The following is a 20,730-nucleotide window of genomic DNA, read 5'->3' as shown; positions in this document are numbered from 1 at the left end:
CAACTTTGTATCTCCCAATTCTGACTCCCTAGTCATTTCTCAAAATTGTGACTTTATTTCTTAGAATTGGCAAGTTTGTATCACACAATTCTGAGAAAAAAGATAAGAAGTTGCAATTACCTTTATCCATGCATGTTTATCGTACACAATGCTGCTGCTTTGCACTTTGAATACACTTTGAACCAATGCTGTGCCAAATATTTATAAGAATTTTGTTCAAGAAAAAAAACAACACAAACAAGAGTTGTTTAAATGCATTAGAATATTTATCAGAATATATATATATATATATATATACTGTATATATATCAATTACATTAATGTAAAAGCAACACCAATTTTCTGTTATATCAGAGCATCATAAGTATATGCAGTTAGAGCGGTATATCGCGTTGAAACTGTTACAAAACAGTCCATTTGTTTGCGATGCACCAGTGCAGCATTAAGCACTTCACATTTTTTAAATGATATTAAATTACGGAAGTAGAATTCACAGTAAGCATTAAACAGTGAGATGTTTCAGAGCTGGTCACTGGGATTGATCGAGCGGCTCGATGTTCAGCAGCAGGCCTCCCTCTGCTCTCAGCACCAGCTGATAGAGACGGCGCACCGGTCTGGGGCCCGGCCGGATCCGGAACCGCGATAGAGTCCGAGCCACCACCACCTTCATCTCTGCCATAGCGAAGTTCTGCCCGATGCAGTTCCTGGAGGACCACAGGATCATATATGGAGGTATAGGGGTGTGTGTGTGTGTTAGACAGTTCTGTAATTTCTACAGTTATTTACTGTATATCACCGAGTATAATACTGCAAATTCCCTTTACAGTAAGTAACTGTAATACCCTTTTGCATCATGGGAATTTTCTGTGACGTCAAACCCCACATACAGAGACTTACTGTATTTTTAAAATTGCTGTATACTACTGTATTTGCTGTACACATGGCGGTAAGAAACTTTACTATGGTAAACTGCACTGTCATTTCAAACGACATTTGTCAGCTTGTTTTTCAGGGAAGACATTTTTGTCACTAACAAAGTGGATGGTGAGCAAAGATGGTGGCCACGTTTTGGAGCAGCACCTGAGTTTTGCAGATGGCTATGTATTCTTTGGCTGCTTGTCTTTTTTCCTCATTATGTTTCTGTTGCCTAAAGATTCTTTGTGAGGATGAATCCAGAGGACACAACATAATGCACTGCAAAACGTCCTAAGACAGGAGAAATGGTGAAGATGCACTGTTCCAGCTTTGAAATACTGTATTTTTAAGTGTTATACATGCAATGTTTTAAATAAAGAATTTGATATTTTGTAATTATTGTGTCTGTTTTAATTGAATGCCAGTAGTACCCATGTAGGATAAAAAATAAAATGAATGAATTACAGTAGTATGCTTACAGTAGTAGTTTGCTACTGTAAATCTTAATTACAGTAACAGTGTTGCCAGTAAGTTACTGTAAAAACCCTTTGAAATGTCTAACAGTGTGTGTGTGTGTGTGTGTGTGTGTGTGTGTGTGTGTACCTGGGTCCCGCTGAGAAGGGAATGAAGGCATGAGGCGAGCGTCTGTGTGAGTTCTCCGGGTCGAAGCGTGTTGGGTCGTAAACCTGCTCAGAGAAAAACTCATGGAGTAACTCATTCTGACTCCATTAGTGCATCACTAGCCAAAAATACACCTCAGGTCTGTCTGCATCGGGTCGTGGACAGCAACACAACACAGCAAATTATAAAATGCAGCTGTTTATTTTAGTATCACTGAGATACTATTATAATTTTTATTGGTATTTAGAATTTTTTATTTTTATATTTTCTGTTTTCATTCATTTTAGTTAACATTTTAGTAATTTTGTTGTTTTTGTCATTTTATTATTTTTTTTTAATGTGGCTATGTAGTTTTTATTAATATTTATTTCAATTGAGGTTTTAGCTAATTTAGTACATTAACTTAAACTCAATGATAAATGTTGCCTTATATTTGATTTTATTTCATTTAACGTTTATTTTGTTTCAAGTAACAAAAGTTTTTTAATGGTTTTAATTTTTTTTACCCAATAACTCAGAAATGCAACTAGCCGTATAATCATGACATGTTATTGAAAATAAAAATAAACAGAAGCATCAGAAAACACTTGCCATATCTTCTAAAAAACGAGCTCAGTTCAGTGTTATTAATAAAAATTAAAACTATTTAAAAAAACAAAAAACATTTATGTTAATTTAAATAAAACTGAATTACTTGAAATATAAATACTAAATGGAAAGTGAAACTAAAAAATTAGATGTGGTGCCTTGAAATAAAATCATTTATTTATTATTTTTATTATTATAATTAAAAACATAAAATCATAAATGTTAGTATTTATTTAATTATTGTTTTGGTATTGTTTAACAAAAAAATGTAAACAGAAATACAGAAATTAATATGAATAAAAATGACTAAAATAAAAATGATAAAACAACACAAATACTAAAAATTAAACTAAAATTAAAATGAAGACTGAACATATAAAAATAAAAACTAATTAAAATATTAATAAATATTATAATTAGTGCTTTCAAATGATTAATCGCGATTAATCGCATCCAAAATAAAAGTTTTTGTCTACATAATATACGTATGTGTGTGTACTGTGTATATTTATTATGTATATATAAATACATACATATGCATGTATATATTTAAGAAAAATATGTAACGTTTATATATTAAATATATTTATATATAATATAAATTCTATAAATATATACATGTAAATATGTATCTGTGTGTCTTTATATATACATAATAAATATACACAGTACACACACATATATTATGTAAACAAAAGCTTTTATTTTGGATGTGATTAATCACGATTATTCGTTTGACAGCACTAATTATAACACTAATATGTTAATGACAGCACAATAGCGTTGTCTGATTAGCAAGTGAGTCGACTGACCTCAGGATCAGGCCAGACTTCAGGATTTCGATGGACACCATAAATACTGATCAAACAGAGACATCCTGCAGACACACAAATGCAGCAGTGTGAACCTTATATGATGCAGTGCTTCAGCGGTGTGTGTGTGTGTGTGTGTGTGTGTGTGATGCTCTGACCCTGTGGAATGACACAGTCTCCTGGCGTCTTCATGTTTTGTGAGTAGTAGCGGGTGAGCGCCAGAACAGGCGAGTGGAGTCTCAGACTCTCTTTGATGCACATGGTGGTGAAGGGCAGCTGACTCAGATCCTCCCTGCACAGTGTCCATATAATGCATAGATAATGTGCTACGTTTGCCAAAGTGTGCAGTATACAACAGAGGACACTTTATTTCAATTGATTTTTAACATTTCTCTCTTCTCTCATGGCCAAAATGTAGAAAAATTGTATTAAAAATGCAAAATAAACATGTTTATTTCTGAGATTTTAACTGGATGCATTAAAAAAAATATTATTTGACTATTTTGTGGTTTAATATACTGAATGCCTATTTATTTTTCAATTTAAAAATAATTATTAATTTATTGATTTATTTTAACTATATTTTGTGAGGTTTTAACTGGATGCATTTAAAAATGATTTATTATTTGACTAATTTATGTGGGTTTATTTAACTGCATTGTTAACCATGATTTTACTAAACAGATTTATATTTTTCAGTTTAGAAATTATTTAATCATTCACTGTTTTATTTAAAGTTTTTTTTGTCTTTTTTAAAACTAATTTATGGGTTTATTTAACTGCATTTTAAAACATGATTTTACTACACAGATGTATATTTTTCAATTGAAAAATTATTGTTTTATATAAACTACCTTTAAAAAATACCAAAAAAAAAGATTAAAAATGAAAAATAACCATATTTATTTCTGAGATTATAACAAGATGCATTTAAAAACGATTAATTATTTGACTAATTTATGAATTTATTTAACTGCATTTTAAAACATGAATTTACGATTTTTTTTTAATTTGTCAGTTTAAACGTTATTTATTGTTTTATTTGATCTACAGTTTAAAAAAACTGTTAAAAATGCAAAATGACCATATTATAACTGGATGCTTTAAAAAATTATTATTTGACTGTTTTATGATTTTATTTAACTGCATTTTAAAGCATGAATTTACTAAACAGTTTTATATGTGTTCATATATTAATTTAAAAATGGTTTACTAATTTGTTATATGTGACCATGGACCACAAAAATAAGGGTCAGTTTTTGGAAATTGAGATTTATACATCATTATACATCAATTATACATCAACCTTTAAAGTTGTTCAAATGAAGTTCTTAGCAATGCATATTATTAATCAAAAATGAAGTTTTGATATATTTACGGTAGCAAATGTACAAAATATCTTCATGGAACATGATCTTTACTTAATATCCTAATGATTTTTGGCATAAAATAAAAATGTATAATTTTGACCCATACAATGTATTGTTGACTATTGCTACAAATATAGCTGTGCTGCTTATGACTGCTTTTGTGCTGCAGGGACACATATTTTATAACATTAAGTAAACAGTTTTAAATTCCATTTTTTTGTGTTTGAATTATTAAACTGGTAACTGATTCCTGACCTAGTTGAATTAAACGCAATGTCCAATGACAACAATGTATCATACTACTGTTTATGTATTGTAGAATACAAACTTGTTGCATAATGCATACTGTTTCTCGTGCTATTTCTGTATGCAGTATACAGTTTAGTGTGTGTGTGTCTGAATGAGTTTCTCTGACCAGCTGATGTCGTTTTCGTCTCCGTCGCGCAGCACTGATCTGATTTCGGCTCGACAGCGCTCCTGATGCTCCTGATGCGTGGCCAGGTTGTAGAAGATCCAGGCGAGGGCGCTGGCCGTGGTGTCGTGACCTGATGAAGACGCCGGTGATGCTTCATCATCCAAACACACTCAGAACCAGTGAATATGAACACAACACTCACCGGCAAACATGAACATATCAGCATGAGCCTGGATCTCCTCGTTCGTGAGTCCCTCGCCGTTCTCATCCTGAGATTACGTCAAATACATAACAGTTTGTGATATATATATACTGCTGGCCAAAATTGGGAATAATTAAGATTTTTAATGTTTTGAAAGAAGTCTCTGCTGCACAGCAAGGCTGCATTTATTTGATCCAAAATACAGTGAAAATTGTGAAATATTATTACAATTTAAAACAGCTGTTTTCTATGTGAATATCCATTAAACTGTAATTGATTTCTTTGATCAAAGCTGAATTTTCAGCATCATTACTCCAGTCTTACAGAAGATTTCGATTTCAAATAAATGCTGTTCTTTTGAACTTTCTGTTCATCTGTGAATCCTGAAAAATAAAATATATCACGGTTTCCACAAAAATATTGTGCAGCACAACTGTTTTCAACATTGATAATAATCAGAAATGTATCTCGAGCAGCAAATCAGCATATTAGAATGATTTCTGAAGATCATGTGAGTAATGATGCTGAAAATACAGCTGCGCATCACAGAAATAAATTACAGTTTAACACATATTCACATAGAAAACTGCTGTTTGAAATTGTAATAATATTTCACAATTTTACAGTTTTTACTGTATTTTTGATCAAATAAATGCAGCCTTGGTGAGCAGAAGAGTCATATATATATTTATTAAATCTTATGAAACACAACATTTGAATGATAGTGTACATAATAATTATAATATAATAAAAGATAAAATTATTATAACAAATGCACAACATTAAAATATTGATACCATTTCTTACGAAATAAAACACTAAAAACTGAAAATAAATAAATTCTGAAAGTGAATTAAGGCATCACAACATATAAATATAAGTAATTCAGACAACTCAACTAATAATTTTAAATTACAAAAATATTTAACATTTTTTAAAGTAATTTTGATCAAATAAATGCAGCTTTGGTGAGCAGAAGAGCAAATCTTAACGAGTTTATGCATTGTACTTTTGACAGCAGCAGTAAATCGATGAGATCCGTGTCTTTTTTCTTGTATCCTCCTGTGTACTCCAGGTTTTCCGTGCGGTTCTTTGCGGACCCCTGCTGGTCGAGTTGGGCACGGCGTTCTTGTACGATTTTAGCCGTGAACTGGTGCACGATGTCGCAGGCCTTGCGACAGCGCTGTCCCTGTTCGGAGCGCCAATAAAGCCAGTCCCAGTGATACGGCAGGTAATGCTGCCTCTGAACCACCAGCTTAGACAGATCCAGAATAGCTGCGATGTATTCGCTGGGTTTCCTGAGAGACAGATGTGAGTTTATGAGTGAGTTTTCTTGTATTGGTGTGTGACGTACGTACGGACACACTCACTCACCCCTGACAGTGACCGTCACAGCTGAAGGTGCATTTGAGCAGACTGTCCAGCGTCATCGAGCTCATGTGCTCAAACATGTCCAGACTGACTTTCTCTTCGGCCAGCAGGCGGCGCCATTTAGCCTGAGTCACACAACAAACACACACAACCACAGAACACACCCCGGTCATGCAGAGTTCCTCACACTTCAGACACACACACACACACACACATTCATCTTCCGTTTGCAAGGCAGTGTGAAAACAAATGCTATCGTGATGACTCTGCAGGAGATAAACATGCACAAAAAACATGCCCAGCTCACAATTTCACTGTAAAATCTAAGGAAATAATAAATAATATTTTACTTAAAGAACATGAAGCATATTTTAAGAACGATAAAATACAGTATTGGGAATTTGGGGAAAAGTTGGATGAATTTTGCATTAAAATAATCTCAAAAACAGTTTTTTAATTAATTATAATAAGTCATAATATATAGTTATAATAATTTAAAAAATGTTTTTGATAATTGAATTAAAATTTACAAATATAAGTAAATTAAATATTTATAAATAAATAAATAACACCTTAATTTTAATTTAGTTAGTTGCCAAGCAGGGTTTGTTAACTTCAACTAAAATTAAAACCATTAAAATAATGTTACTTAAATAAAATAAATGTTATCTGAAAAAAAAAAAAAAATTTTCTTTTTAGCTAGTTGCAACAATTCTCATTTGAATTGTTTAATTTTATGTACTAAAATAACTTAAATAAAAGTGAATGAAAACTATATACAACTAAATTTCTAAACATTGACTAAAAGACAAATGTAAAATATAAAAAGAAAAACAAATTCAAAATATTAATAAAAATGGTATATACTAAAATATCACTGTTAACATGGCAACATTTTTTATTTTCTTAATTTAATAGTTGAGGTACTAAAACTACTAAAAATACAAAAATAATAAAAATATATATATAATACAACAAAAATGAAAATGTAAAATATAAAAATAATGAAAAAAAAAAAAACATTAATAAAAACTACAATAGTATATTAGCGACACTAAAAAATACTGGTCACGGTCTTAAGGGTCCTAAAATTAAAAATGCAAAATATAATTTTCTTCTTCTGATTTTGCAGTGAAATCATGACCTGGAAGTGTTTTGTGAGATTCAGATGAGTATCTTGAATGTTTTAGCTGCTGTATTATCTGATGTGATAAATGCGATTTATAAATGCTCATTGCGGGTCAGCGGTCGGCTCTGCCAACGCAAACACTGCATCTGTGAGACGTGTTAAACATCAGGAAATGATCTGTTGTCACAGTAGATTATTGTTCAGATCTGCAACCCTGCAGTATTTCTGCCAGTAAAACAACCTCACATGCACAAAAGCGGCGAGAGATTAATGGTGTTATAAATGTAGATTTAAAAGTTTCGTGCGTGCTTGACGTACATGCATGATGTTGGTGGACTGGTTAAAAATTAAAACATATTTTTTGAGGATGTCGAAGTGGAACGCAGGAGTCAGAAGTCGCCGATGGCGTGACCATTCCTGACCGTTCTGCAGGAGAAGACAATGTCCTGCAAAACACACAGGAAGAGCTTTATACAGACAGGAACTTATACTGTTTCAAAGTTCAGGGTCAGTTACATTCTTTAATGTTTTGAAAGAAGTTTCTTCTGCTCACCAAGGCTGCATTTATTAGATTAAAAATACAGTAAAAGCAGTAAAAATATTAGTTGAGTTGTCTGAATTACTTATATTTATATGTTGTGATGGTTTAATTTCTTTTTAGCATTTAAAATGATTTATTTTCAGGTGTTTCAGGTTTTGTAATAAATGTATACAAAATAGCATCAAATTTTAGTGTTGTGCATTTAATATTTTTAATGTTGTGCGTATTTGTTTCTAATAATGTTGTGCATTTAATTTAATAGCAAAAATGTAATAATTTTATCTTTTATTATATTATAATTACACTATCATTCAAATTTTGTTAGATTTAAAAAAATATATATATGTATAACTGGCTGCATTTATTTGATAAAAAATACAGTAAAAACTGTAAAATTGTGAAATGTTATTATAATGTAAAACTGCAGTTTTCTATGTGAATATGTGTTAAACTGTAATTTATTTCTGTGATGCGCAGCTGTATTTTCAGCATCATTACTGCAGTCTTCAGCGTCACATGATCTTCAGAAATCATTCTAATATGCTGATTTGATGAAACATTTCTGATTATTATCAATGTTGAAAACAGTCGTGCTGCACAATATTTTTGTGGAAACTGTGATGCATTTTATTTTTCAGGATTCACAGATGAATAAAAAGTTCAAAAGAACAGCATTTATTCCAAATAAAAAATCTTTTGTAACATTATAAATGTCTTTACTGTTACTTTTGGTCAATTTAATGTGTCCTCAATGAATAAAAGTATTAATTTCTTTCGAAACAAATAGCTCCTGACCCCAAACTTTGAAACAGTTCTGTAATTCTTCTTGCATACTGTTGACGACAGAGAGTGCTTAGACATCACTTACCCAACCACGGTTTCATAAACCCATAAAAGATCTTGTCTTTGAAAGTAATGTTTGCTGCCAGAACAAATATAAAGAGTTTAATGTTATTACAACACTTAATTCATAGCAACCGATGATCATTTATTACACACTAGTCCTGTGTTATTCTTTAACAAACATTAGGAATCTCTGGAACGCATTTGTGAACATCAGCCGCTGCAATAATTCATGTGACCCTCAAACACTCGTCTCAACCTTCACACAAACACTCGAGATGAACTTCTGGGAATATTTCGCAAGGAAATTCACTTATTTCAGATAATCCACTCAGTAGGTTTGGAAACAGAGCCTAGATGTTCATTGTATTTGGTTGTTATGGGTTGTATTTAAAGGAGCAGTTCACCTAAATATGAACATTTGCTCATATTTTAGTTAAAAAATGTCTTAATGCTGGATTTGTTTCAGCTTTTGTCTTCTCCAGATGTTAACTGATGGACTGGAGTGCTGTGGATTATTGTGATGCTTTTATCAGATGTTTGGATTCCATTGCTGAGACATTCCTCCAAATCTGATGAAGAAACAAACTCATCCTAATCTTGATGAGAAAGCATGTGTTAGTGTGCATGCTTTATGGTTATGTGTGTTTCTTACCGGAGGCCGTCAGAAGGGATTTGATGTAGTCTGGGTGGAAAAGCCGGACCATGTCATAAAACGGACCCAGATACCAGGCACAGGAGTGAACGTACCTCCTGATCAGGTCATCAACGGCCTGCAGTCCCTCTTCATTATGGCCCATCTGAAACACACCGCAGCTCGTTCAGTTCAGGAAAATCTCTTGCGGGCTTCCGCTGAGAACACAGACGTTGTAATTACGGTTCCTGTGGCTTTAACACCATGTGAAGTGTTTTATGATCTGCTACTGCAGGACTGTAAAGAAATTACATTAAAGTCACTCTGACTTTGAAGTTTACACTAAAAAACACAAAAACTGTCCAGATGCTCACTGCACACTATATACTGCCTACGGTTTTTAACACTGAGACAGTATTCGTTTTGCAACAACGTCTTGCAAATGTCGAGTGAACATTCCATTTCATCGTTTTGCAAACATTATGAGAATGTTACTTTTGAATGTTCTCTGAACGTGCTGAAACAATAGTAACGTTTAAAAAACGTTAGATGAATGTCCTGTGTATAAATGTTTTTGTGCTAATGTTTTGAGAACATCATTAAAGGCCAGAGATCTTTGAACAAACATTCTATTAATGTTACTGGAAGAACTTTATTAATAACATTGAAAGAACATTCTGAAAATGTTCACCGTTTAATATTAAGCACAGCAATGAATGATTACCATATTCTATCTATCTGTCTGTCCATCTATCAGGTGAGCAGGTGTCACATGACCATGTTTAATTTTCCATTATTAATCTGCATTTGTGTCTTCAGTTTTGGCAATTATTAATTAAGAATGAGGAAAGATTGTGTATATTAGGTCTATTTCCTGTTCATTTGTCACACTGGAAATGGAAGTTGCATTGCAGTATTGCACATTCTGACAAATGTTTGTTATTGCATGCATACAGAAAGTTTGCATACACTGAAAAAAAAAAAGATTAATTGAATTTACTCATTTTTTTTAATGTAAGTGGTTGCAATCAATTTATTTTAGCTACATTTAAATAAATTTAGTTGACTAACATTCTGTCACTCAGGGAGCACGGAACGAGGAAAAAGCTTCAAATAACAGTCTTTAACTAGATTAAAAAGTTTGTCGAGACAAACTTTAGGTTGGCTTGAGAAAGCCTAGCCTGAATGTTTAAAGCAGTTGTGAAAGCTTGAAGTTTAAAGGTTTTCAGTTTGAAATAGGCTAGTTAAGTATTCATTTACTGGTTTTTAAAAGGTAAAAACCAGAAAAAGGTTGATAGCATGATTAGCATGTTACTAGCATCTTGCTAGCATGACTAACAAGTGACTAGCATGTCGCTAGCATGTTTCTAAAATGATTAGCATGTTACTAGCATGTTGCTAGCATGATTAGCAAGTGACTAGCATCTTGCTAGCATGACTAGCATGTCGCTAGCATGTTTCTAACATGATTAGCATGTTACTAGCATGTTGCTAGCATGATTAGCAAGTGACTAGCATCTTGCTAGCATGACTAACAAGTGACTAGCATGTCGATAGCATGTTTCTAACATGATTAGCATGTTACTAGCATGTTGCTAGCATGATTAGCAAGTGACTAGCATCTTGCTAGCATGACTAGCATGTCGCTAGCATGTTTCTAACATGATTAGCATGTTATTAGTATGTTGCTAGCATGACTAGCAAGTGACTAGCATGTCGCTAGCATGTTTCTAACATGATTAGCATGTTACTAGCATGTTGCCAGCATGATTAGCAAGTGACTAGCATCTTGCTAGCATGACTAGCAAGTGACTAAGCATGTCGCCAAGATGTTTCTAACATGATTAGCATGTTACTAGCATGTTGCTAGCATGATTAGCAAGTGACTAGCATCTTGATAGCATGACTAGCATGTCGCTAGCATGTTTCTAACATGATTAGCATGTTACTAGCATGTTGCTAGCATGATTACCACGTGACTAGCATCTTGCTAGCATGACTAGCATGTCGCTAGCATGTTTCTAACATGATTAGCATGTTACTAGCATTTTGCTAGCATGACTAGCAAGTGACTAGCATGTCGCTAGCATGTTTCTAACATGATTAGCATGCTACTAGCATGTTGCTAGCATGTTTCTAGCATGGTTAGTATGTTGCTAGGATAGATAGAAAGATTAGAAATATTAGATAGATGAGTTTGAATGGATTAGAAATAGTACATAGAAGGGAAGCTTGATTGAGTCTCAAAGGATTCTGGGAGTTTAAAAGTTGTATTTTGACAGTTGGAGTTTGAATTGTCTTGGCTCATTTGAACATTTCGTAATGGTAAGTCAATGGGATTTTATGATTTTTAATCTTCAGTTTTATGAAAACTATAAATCCAATCAGTTAGAAAAGATATAGCACACTAAGTGAGATCAGTCTGAACAGCTGGGCTGAGTTTGGTGATTCTAGCTTGAAAGCTCTAGGAGGAGATGCATTCAGAAATTTAGTCTAAGAAGAATAATAATAACTAGAATGAGTGTGAGTGGTGCTTGCAGTGGCAAAACTCGGAGCTTGGCAGATACTACAGTATTCTGCGCGATTGCAGAGAGCCAACTCCCATGTCTGTATGATGTTGTGGAGCTGAGATATGGCTTCTTCATGTTGCTATACGGTTGCTAGGGTTCTCTATGTGGTTTCTAGGGTGTAGCTGCACAGTCGTCATGGTGATACTTACAGACTGGTTTTTCAGCCCAAACAAAAGAGGCCACCCCCATATCTATACCACTTTCTGGTGCTGAGAAATTGATTATTCATGTGTTTGTTCAGTTGCTAAGGTACTCTAAATGGTTGCTATGGTGTGCTATACAGTTTATGGAATGATATTTAAAGACTATTTGAAAGTCAGAATCAACAGAGCCCAACCCCATGTTTCTACAGTGTTTTGGTGCTGAAAAATGGTTTGTTAATGTCCTTTTACGGTTGCTAGGGTGCTGTAAGTGGTTGCTAGGGCATAGCTATGAAGTTGTCATGTCAGTACTTATTGGCTGCTTGATAGGCCGAGTCAAATGAGCCATCCCCCAAGTCTCTGTGACCTCCTGATCCAAAGATATAATCTCAGTAATTTTGTGCCAATGTTAAGTCTATGGGACTTTTTCGCCCAAATTTTTTCATCCACCAGACGAACATCGTACACTCAATTACTTATAAAAGATATAGCACACCTCTATAACTGGGAGGTTACTAAGCGTATTGCTAAGCGGTTGGTAGTTGTCACACATCATTACTATGTAGATTTATAGAGTTATTCGTATGTTCTTAGTCTGATTTAACACTTAGCTAATCACTATTAGCATGTAGCTATTCACTGCTAGCATGTGTAGCATGCATGAGGGAAGTCCTGTTTGCGATCACGAGTCAAAAGAGCAAAACCTGTATGTTTATATGACACTTTTATCCAAAGATATCCCTTTTGATCTGTTTTCAATGGAGGTCTATGGGGTGGTTGCTAGGGTGCTGTAAGTGGTTGCTAGGGTGTGGCTATGAAGGTCATAGGTCATTATTTATTGGTTACTTAAAAGATGAGTCAAATGAGTGTGTGTGAGTTACAGAGAGAGAGAGAGAAGGGGTTCCTAAGGGCCTGCTTGTGTGTGTGTGTGAGAAAGTGACAGTTGAGATTCAAATTTCACGAACATTCCACCATTGTAAGTCAATGGGATTTTTTGCCCGCTTTTTCGTCCGCTGTGCGAACTTCGTAGGTCCGATCGCTTGAAAAAGATATAGCCCACATCTCCTCAATGAGCCGGTCGATTTGACACCTCTTTCATGGGTCTGTGACAAACGGTGCAGGAGGAGTAGCGAATCGAAATTTTTGTCCAGAAGAAGAAGAAGCAGAATAATAACTAGAATGTACATTTCCTGAAGAAAATGTGAGTGGTGCTTGCAGTGGCAAAACTCGGCACTGGGCAGATACTACCGTGTTCTGCGCGATTGTAGAGAGCCAACTCCCATGTCTGTATGATGTTGTGGAGCTGAGATATGGCTTCTTCATGTTGCTATCACGGTTGCTAGGGTTCTCTATATGGTTGCTAGGGTGTAGCTACACAGTCGCCATGGTGATACTTACAGACTGGTTTTTCAGCCCGAACAAAAGAGGCCACCCCCATATCTATACCACTTTCTGGTGCTGAGAAATTGCTTATTCATGAGTTTGTTCAGTTGCTAAGGTACTCTAATTGGTTGCTATGGTGTGACTATACAGTTTATGGAATGGTATTTAAAGACTATTTGACAGTCTGAATCAACAGAGCCCAACCCCATGTTTCTACAATGTTTTGGTGCTTAAAAATTGTTTGTTAATGCCCTTTTACGGTTGCTAGGGTGCTGTAAGTGGTTGCAAGGGCATAGCTATGAAGTTGTCATGTGAGTACTTATTGGCTGCTTGATAGGCTGAGTCAAATGAGCCCTCCCCCAAGTTTCTGTGACCTCCTGATCCAAAGATATAATCTCACTAATTTTATGCCAATGTTAAGTCTATGGGACTTTTTCGGCCAAATTTATTCGTCCACTAGACGAACATCGTACACTCAATTACTTATAAAAGATATAGCACACCTCTCCTCAATGTGTCGCATGATTTGACATCTCATTCATGGGTCTACGACAAAAGGTGCAGGAGGAGTAGCGTGCCGAAGTTTTGTCTGGGCGAATAGTAATAACAATACTAGAATGTACATTTCCTGAAGAAAATGTGAGAGGTGCTTGCAGTGGCAAAACTCGGCACTAGGCCATCAGTAGAGCCTTCAGCATGATTGTAGAGAGCCAACTCCCATGTCTGTATGATGTTGTGGAGCTGAGATATGGCTTCTTTATGTTGCTATACGGTTGCTAGGGTTCTCTATGTGGTTGCTAGGGTGTAGCTGCACAGTCGCCATGGTGATACTTACAGACTGGTTTTTCAGCCCAAACAAAGAGGCCACCCCATATCTATACCACTTTCTGGTGCTGAGAAATTGCTTATTCATGAGTTTGTTCAGTTGCTAAGGTACTCTAAATGGTTGCTATGGTGTGACTATACAGTTTATGGAATGGTATTTAAAGACTATTTGACAGTCTGAATCAACAGAGCCCAACCCCATGTTTCTACAATGTTTTGGTGCTGAAAATTGTTTGTTAATGTCCTTTACGGTTGCTAGGGTGCTGTAAGTGGTTGCAAGGGCATAGCTATGAAGTTGTCATGTCAGTACTTATTGGCTGCTTGATAGGCTGAGTCAAATGAGCCCTCCCCCAAGTTTCTGTGACCTCCTGATCCAAAGATATAATCTCACTAATTTTATGCCAATGTTAAGTCTATGGGACTTTTTCGGCCAAATTTATTCGTCCACTAGACGAACATCGTACACTCAATTACTTATAAAAGATATAGCACACCTCTCCTCAATGTGTCGCATGATTTGACATCTCATTCATGGGTCTACGACAAAAGGTGCAGGAGGAGTAGCGTGCCGAAGTTTTGTCTGGGCGAATAGTAATAACAATACTAGAATGTACATTTCCTGATGAAAATGTGAGTGGTGCTTGCAGTGGCAAAACACGGCACTGGGCCATCAGTAGAGTCTTCAGCATGATTGTAGAGAGCCAACTCCCATGTCTGTATGATGTTGTGGAGCTGAGATATGGCTTCTTTATGTTGCTATACGGTTGCTAGGGTTCTCTATGTGGTTGCTAGGGTGTAGCTGCACAGTCGCCATGGTGATACTTACAGACTGGTTTTTCAGCCCAAACAAAAGAGGCCACCCCCATATCTATACCACTTTCTGGTGCTGAGAAATTGCTTATTCATGAGTTTATTCAGTTGCTAAGGTACTCTAATTGGTTGCTATGGTGTGACTATACAGTTTATGGAATGGTATTTAAAGACTATTTGACAGTCTGAATCAACAGAGCCCAACCCCATGTTTCTACAATGTTTTGGTGCTTAAAATTGTTTGTTAATGCCCTTTTACGGTTGCTAGGGTGCTGTAAGTGGTTGCAAGGGCATAGCTATGAAGTTGTCATGTGAGTACTTATTGGCTGCTTGATAGGCTGAGTCAAATGAGCCCTCCCCCAAGTTTCTGTGACCTCCTGATCCAAAGATATAATCTCACTAATTTTGTGCCAATGTTAAGTCTATGGGACTTTTTCGGCCAAATTTATTCGTCCACTAGACGAACATCGTACACTCAATTACTTATAAAAGATATAGCACACCTCTCCTCAATGTGTCGCATGATTTGACATCTCATTCATGGGTCTACGACAAAAGGTGCAGGAGGAGTAGCGTGCCGAAGTTTTGTCTGGGCGAATAGTAATAACAATACTAGAATGTACATTTCCTGAAGAAAATGTGAGTGGTGCTTGCAGTGGCAAAACTCGGCACTAGGCCATCAGTAGAGCCTTCAGCATGATTGTAGAGAGCCAACTCCCATGTCTGTATGATGTTGTGGAGCTGAGATATGGCTTCTTTATGTTGCTATACGGTTGCTAGGGTTCTCTATGTGGTTGCTAGGGTGTAGCTGCACAGTCGCCATGGTGATACTTACAGACTGGTTTTTCAGCCCAATCAAAAGAGGCCACCCCCATATCTTTACCACTTTCTGGTGCTGAGAAATTGCTTATTCATGAGTTTGTTCAGTTGCTAAGGTACTCTAAATGGTTGCTATGGTGTGGCTATACAGTTTATGGCATGATATTTAAAGACTATTTGACAGTCTGAATCAACAGAGCCCAACGCCATGTTTCTACAATGTTTTGGTGCTGAAATATTGTTTGTTAATGTCCTTTTACGGTTGCTAGGGTGCTGTAAGTGGTTGCTAGGGCATAGCTATGAAGTTGTCATGTCAGTATGTACTGGCTGCTTGATAGGCCGAGTCAAATGAGCCCTCCCCCAAGTCTCTGTGACCTCCTGATCCAAAGATATAATCTCACTAATTTTGTGCCAATGTTAAGTCTATGGGACTTTTTCGCCCAAATTTTTTCGTCCACCAGACAAACATCGTACACTCAATTACTTATAAAAGATATAGCACACCTCTCCTCAAAATGCAGCATGATTTGATATCTCATTCATGGGTCTACGACAAAAGGTGCAGGAGGAGTAGCGTGCCGAAGTTTTGTCTGGGCGAATAGTAATAACAATACTAGAATGTACATTTCCTGAAGAAAATGTGAGAGGTGCTTGCAGTGGCAAAACTCGGCACTGGGCAGATACTACCGTGTTCTGCGCGATTGTAGAGAGCCAACTCCCATGTCTGTATGATGTTGTGGAGCTGAGATATGGCTTCTCTATGTTGATATACGGTTGCTAGGGTTCTCTATATGGTTGCTAGGGTGTAGCTACACAGTCGCCATGGTGATACTTACAGACTGGTTTTTCAGCCCGAACAAAATAGGCCACGCTGATATCTATACCACTTTCTGGTGCTGAGAAATTGCTTATTCATGAGTTTGTTCAGTTGCTAAGGTACTCTAAATGGTAGCTATGGTGTGGCCATACAGTTTAGATAGATAGATGAGTTTGATGGGATGGTATTTAAAGACTATTTGACAGTCTGAATCCACTGAGCCCAACGCCATGTTTCTACAATGTTTTGGTGCTGGAAAATTGTTTGTTAATGTCCTTTTACGGTTGCTAGTGTGCTGTAAGTGGTTGCTAGGGCATAGCTATGAAGTTGTCATGTCAGTACTTATTGGCTGCTTGATAGGCCGAGTCAAAAGAGCCCTCCCCCAAGTCTCTGTGACCTCCTGATCCAAAGATATAATCTCAGTAATTTTGTGCCAATGTTAAGTCTATGGGACTTTTTTGCCCAAATTTTTTCATCCAGCAGACGAACATCGTACACTCAATTACTTATAAAACATATAGCACACCTCTATAACTGGGAGGTTACTAAGCGTATTGCTAAGCGGTTGGTAGTTGTCCCACATCATTACTATGTAGATTTACAGAGTTATTCGTATGTTCTAAGTCTGATTTAACACTTAGCTAATCACTATTAGCATGTAGCTATTCACTGCTAGCATGTGTAGCATGCATGAGGAAAGTCCTGTTTGCGATCACGAGTCAAAAGAGCAAAACCTGTATGTTTCTATGACACTTTTATCCAAAGATATCCCTTTTGATCTGTTTTCAATGGAGGTCTATGGGGTGGTTGCTAGGGTGCTGTAAGTGGTTGCTAGGGTGTGGCTATGAAGGTCATAGGTCATTACTTATTGGTTACTTAAAAGAGGAGTCAAATGAGTGTGTGTGAGTTACAGAGAGAGAGAGAGAGAGAGAAGGGGCTCTAAGGGCCTGCGTGTGTGTGTGTGTGTGAGAAAGTGACAGTTGAGATTCAAATTCACGAACATTCCGCCAATGTAAGTCAATGGGACTTTTTTGCCCGCTTTTTCGTCCGCTGTGCAAACATCGTAGGTCCGATCGCTTAGAAAAGATATAGCCCACATCTCCTCAATGAGCTGGTCGATTTGACACCTCATTCATGGGTCTGTGACAAACGGTGCAGGAGGAGTAGCGAACCGAAGTTTTGTCCAGAAGAAGAATAAGAAGAAGAAGCAGAATAATAATAATAAGTATGCAAGAGAATAATAGTGATGCCTTGCCTTTGGCAAGCACCACTAATAATAAGCTTAAGTAGCAGATCAGTAGGTTGGCTCTCTCAAGCCAACCTAATGACTCAAAAGGCTGTTAGCACACTCTGATGATCATCACCTGTGGCAATTACAACTGCCAAACAAGAAGAGTGAGAGAGAGAGCACACAGGGGAAACATAACCACACCCAAAGGGGCGGGAACACACACTTCAACCAAGAGTTTTTATATACATACATCCTAGGGATGTAACAAGGCAAGGAACGTCTGTAGACACAGATTTTCAAGAACCAAACAAACACTAACTGAATGGACTGGGGCTCTTAAACACAGGATAATCAGGGAGGAGCGAGACACTCCTTCAATCAAATGAACACAATCAACGGGAGACAGAAGCTGGGTCACGGAGCACACGGGGACAAAAAACACACTCAAGAAAGTCCACAATCCTGACACATTCAGCATGTTTTTTTTTTTTTTTAAATGTAGCTAAAACAAATTGTTGTAAAAATTTAGTATCATTTTTTTTTTTTTTGTGAGTGTGTACTAAATGCAGTATATGTACTAGTAAATGTTACAGGAATATTAGTATCCTGGTAGAATGCTGTTCTGAACAAGCACACGCCCTCAGAACAGCATCGCATGTGAATAAACATCATAAAACATGCAAATAACACGCTTGGTCAACAATGCTGAATTATCATGAGGAAAGCAATTCTGAGAAACCCCTCTTTCAGTAGCAGCTCAGAACGAAAACAACTGATCGGATAAACCAAACACTCTAGATAGTGATCTTTTGCAGTGCAGTAAATATCTAGTTCCTGTATATTCAGGCAGTTGACTATTGTTTCTCTTGAAAGTATTTAAGCTTATGAATTGATCCATTACATTATTTGAATAGGTCACAATTTCATAAGAACCCGTTTTCCTGCTTTGCCTGCCAAATGCATGATGTTGCTCACTGCACACGTGCTTGTGCAACTACAAAGCAATGCGACAACAGTTTTGACCTTCATTCCTCTTTTTAAGAACATGTTCCCTGTTGTTCTTGAGAAATAACATTTCCTCTGCTGGTAGGTCAAAATACAGTTTAGGAGAGTATGACACTTCAATGCACAATATGCCAGTGAAAACCCTCAAACATTAGAGATTTGTTATATAAAAAGAGGTAGTGGTACCATGGTATTTTCCCAAATAACAAAATATGTTCTAAGAACATTTTGCCAATGTTTACTTTAGGTTATGAAAACGTTATTTTTTAAATGTCCGGTTTCTAAATGTTTTAAAAAAAAAAATTTTTTTCTTGATTATCCGAACATTACGGTAACATCTTATAATGTTGCAAACATTATTGGAATGTAACTTTTGAATGTTCTCTAAACATTCTGAAACAAGTAGTTACATTTTTTTTTTAAATGTTACATTTAACTAAAACGTTTCAGAAAAAAACAGTCTATAAACAAATGATAAATAATGTTTAGCATAAATGTAAATAAAGTATAAATTATCTATCTATCTATCTATCTATCTATCTGTCTGTCTGTCTGTCTGTCTGTCTGTCTGTCTCTATCTCCCTGCTGAAAAAACAATAGAAACCATCACAGAATTTGTAAAGGTTGTACTGGTTATAATGGGTATTGTACTGGTTTTGTATTGGTGGCTTGTTAAAACCACTCAATCCTAATGGAATATGTCCCAAAACACACTACACGAAAGCATTTTTTAATGGTTTTAATGGTTAAAGTTGATGGTTTTTAATGGTATTTGTAGTGAAAACCATTCGCATTCCTGTGATGGTTTCTATAGTTTTCATCGCGTCAGGTAAACTCACGAGTCCCATGTGTCCCATGATCCAGTTTCTCTGCGGCGGCTGATTGAAGCATCGCAGCGCGCGACGTTTGAGAGCGAGACGCGTCGCCAGCGCGCACAGGAGCGCCGCGGCGGAGAGCGCGAGGACCCCAAACACCGACCAACCGGAGAGAAACCCGATCAGACCCATCATCATCATCATCCTCCACCAAAAACCTGCGGAGAAAAACCTCTTTAGTCTCCAACGTTAATAAGTTAAAGCGTCATGCACCAATCAAAAATGAAATTAAAATCGAACATATGCGTCGCTCTTATATTAACGCGCGTATAATGCACATAATATACAATATAAATACTATAAACGCACTCACGCTTTTAAACACACGTAGGCCTATATCCGCTATAAACACTTATGTGCGCTGCATGTCACATGAATAAGAACTTTATGATGAGCTGCTGCTGAAGTGTTTCTTGTCAAATGAAGTTCTGCAGTTCCGGGTCCTGATGCAACATATAATACAGCCTTCTGCGCATCATATATGATTAATGAAGTCTGATATGATTCATGCACATCACTGAAGGTTAATGAACAATTATTTGGATCATTATTACACTACAGAATGCGCTTAGACCGAGGCTCCGTTTTAAATGTTGTAAATGTTAATATTCGTAATAATAATTTATTAAATATAGTATATTTGTATTTGAATCCGGAAAACAAACTCGAATGTGCATGCAGTGAATGAAAGTAGTTTGTTACAGTATGCTGAATGCATGTTTGTGTTGAACAGACTTTGTTTTACATAATTCGCACCGGCAGATGGCGCTGCTGCAACATGTAACATGAAAATTAATATATCAAGATCATTATT

The 20,730-nt window shown here is 36.2% G+C and overlaps 1 protein-coding gene across 1 annotated transcript; it reads right to left on the bottom strand.

The window, feature by feature from the left end:
- Window positions 1-303: 303 nt before the first annotated feature.
- On the bottom strand, window positions 304-20,356 carry LOC131551547 (cytochrome P450 4F3). Its single transcript, XM_058794558.1, has 13 exons — window positions 20,230-20,356; window positions 19,881-20,074; window positions 9,463-9,607; window positions 8,833-8,886; window positions 7,742-7,869; window positions 6,298-6,419; window positions 5,933-6,221; window positions 4,924-4,990; window positions 4,722-4,851; window positions 3,095-3,228; window positions 2,937-3,001; window positions 1,519-1,601; window positions 304-704 (listed from the first exon to the last, which is right to left on the bottom strand). The coding sequence occupies exons 2-13, from the start codon at window positions 20,058-20,060 to the stop codon at window positions 530-532; spliced, it is 1,572 nt and encodes a 523-aa protein (XP_058650541.1). The 5' UTR covers window positions 20,061-20,074; window positions 20,230-20,356; the 3' UTR covers window positions 304-529.
- Between the last annotated feature and the right edge of the window lie 374 nt (window positions 20,357-20,730).

This window comes from Onychostoma macrolepis, chromosome 12 (assembly GCF_012432095.1).
Source record: "Onychostoma macrolepis isolate SWU-2019 chromosome 12, ASM1243209v1, whole genome shotgun sequence".
NCBI lineage: Eukaryota > Metazoa > Chordata > Actinopteri > Cypriniformes > Cyprinidae > Onychostoma > Onychostoma macrolepis.
The sequence above is the reverse complement of the archived record's forward strand: the minus strand, read 5'-3'. Positions and strand labels throughout refer to the sequence as shown.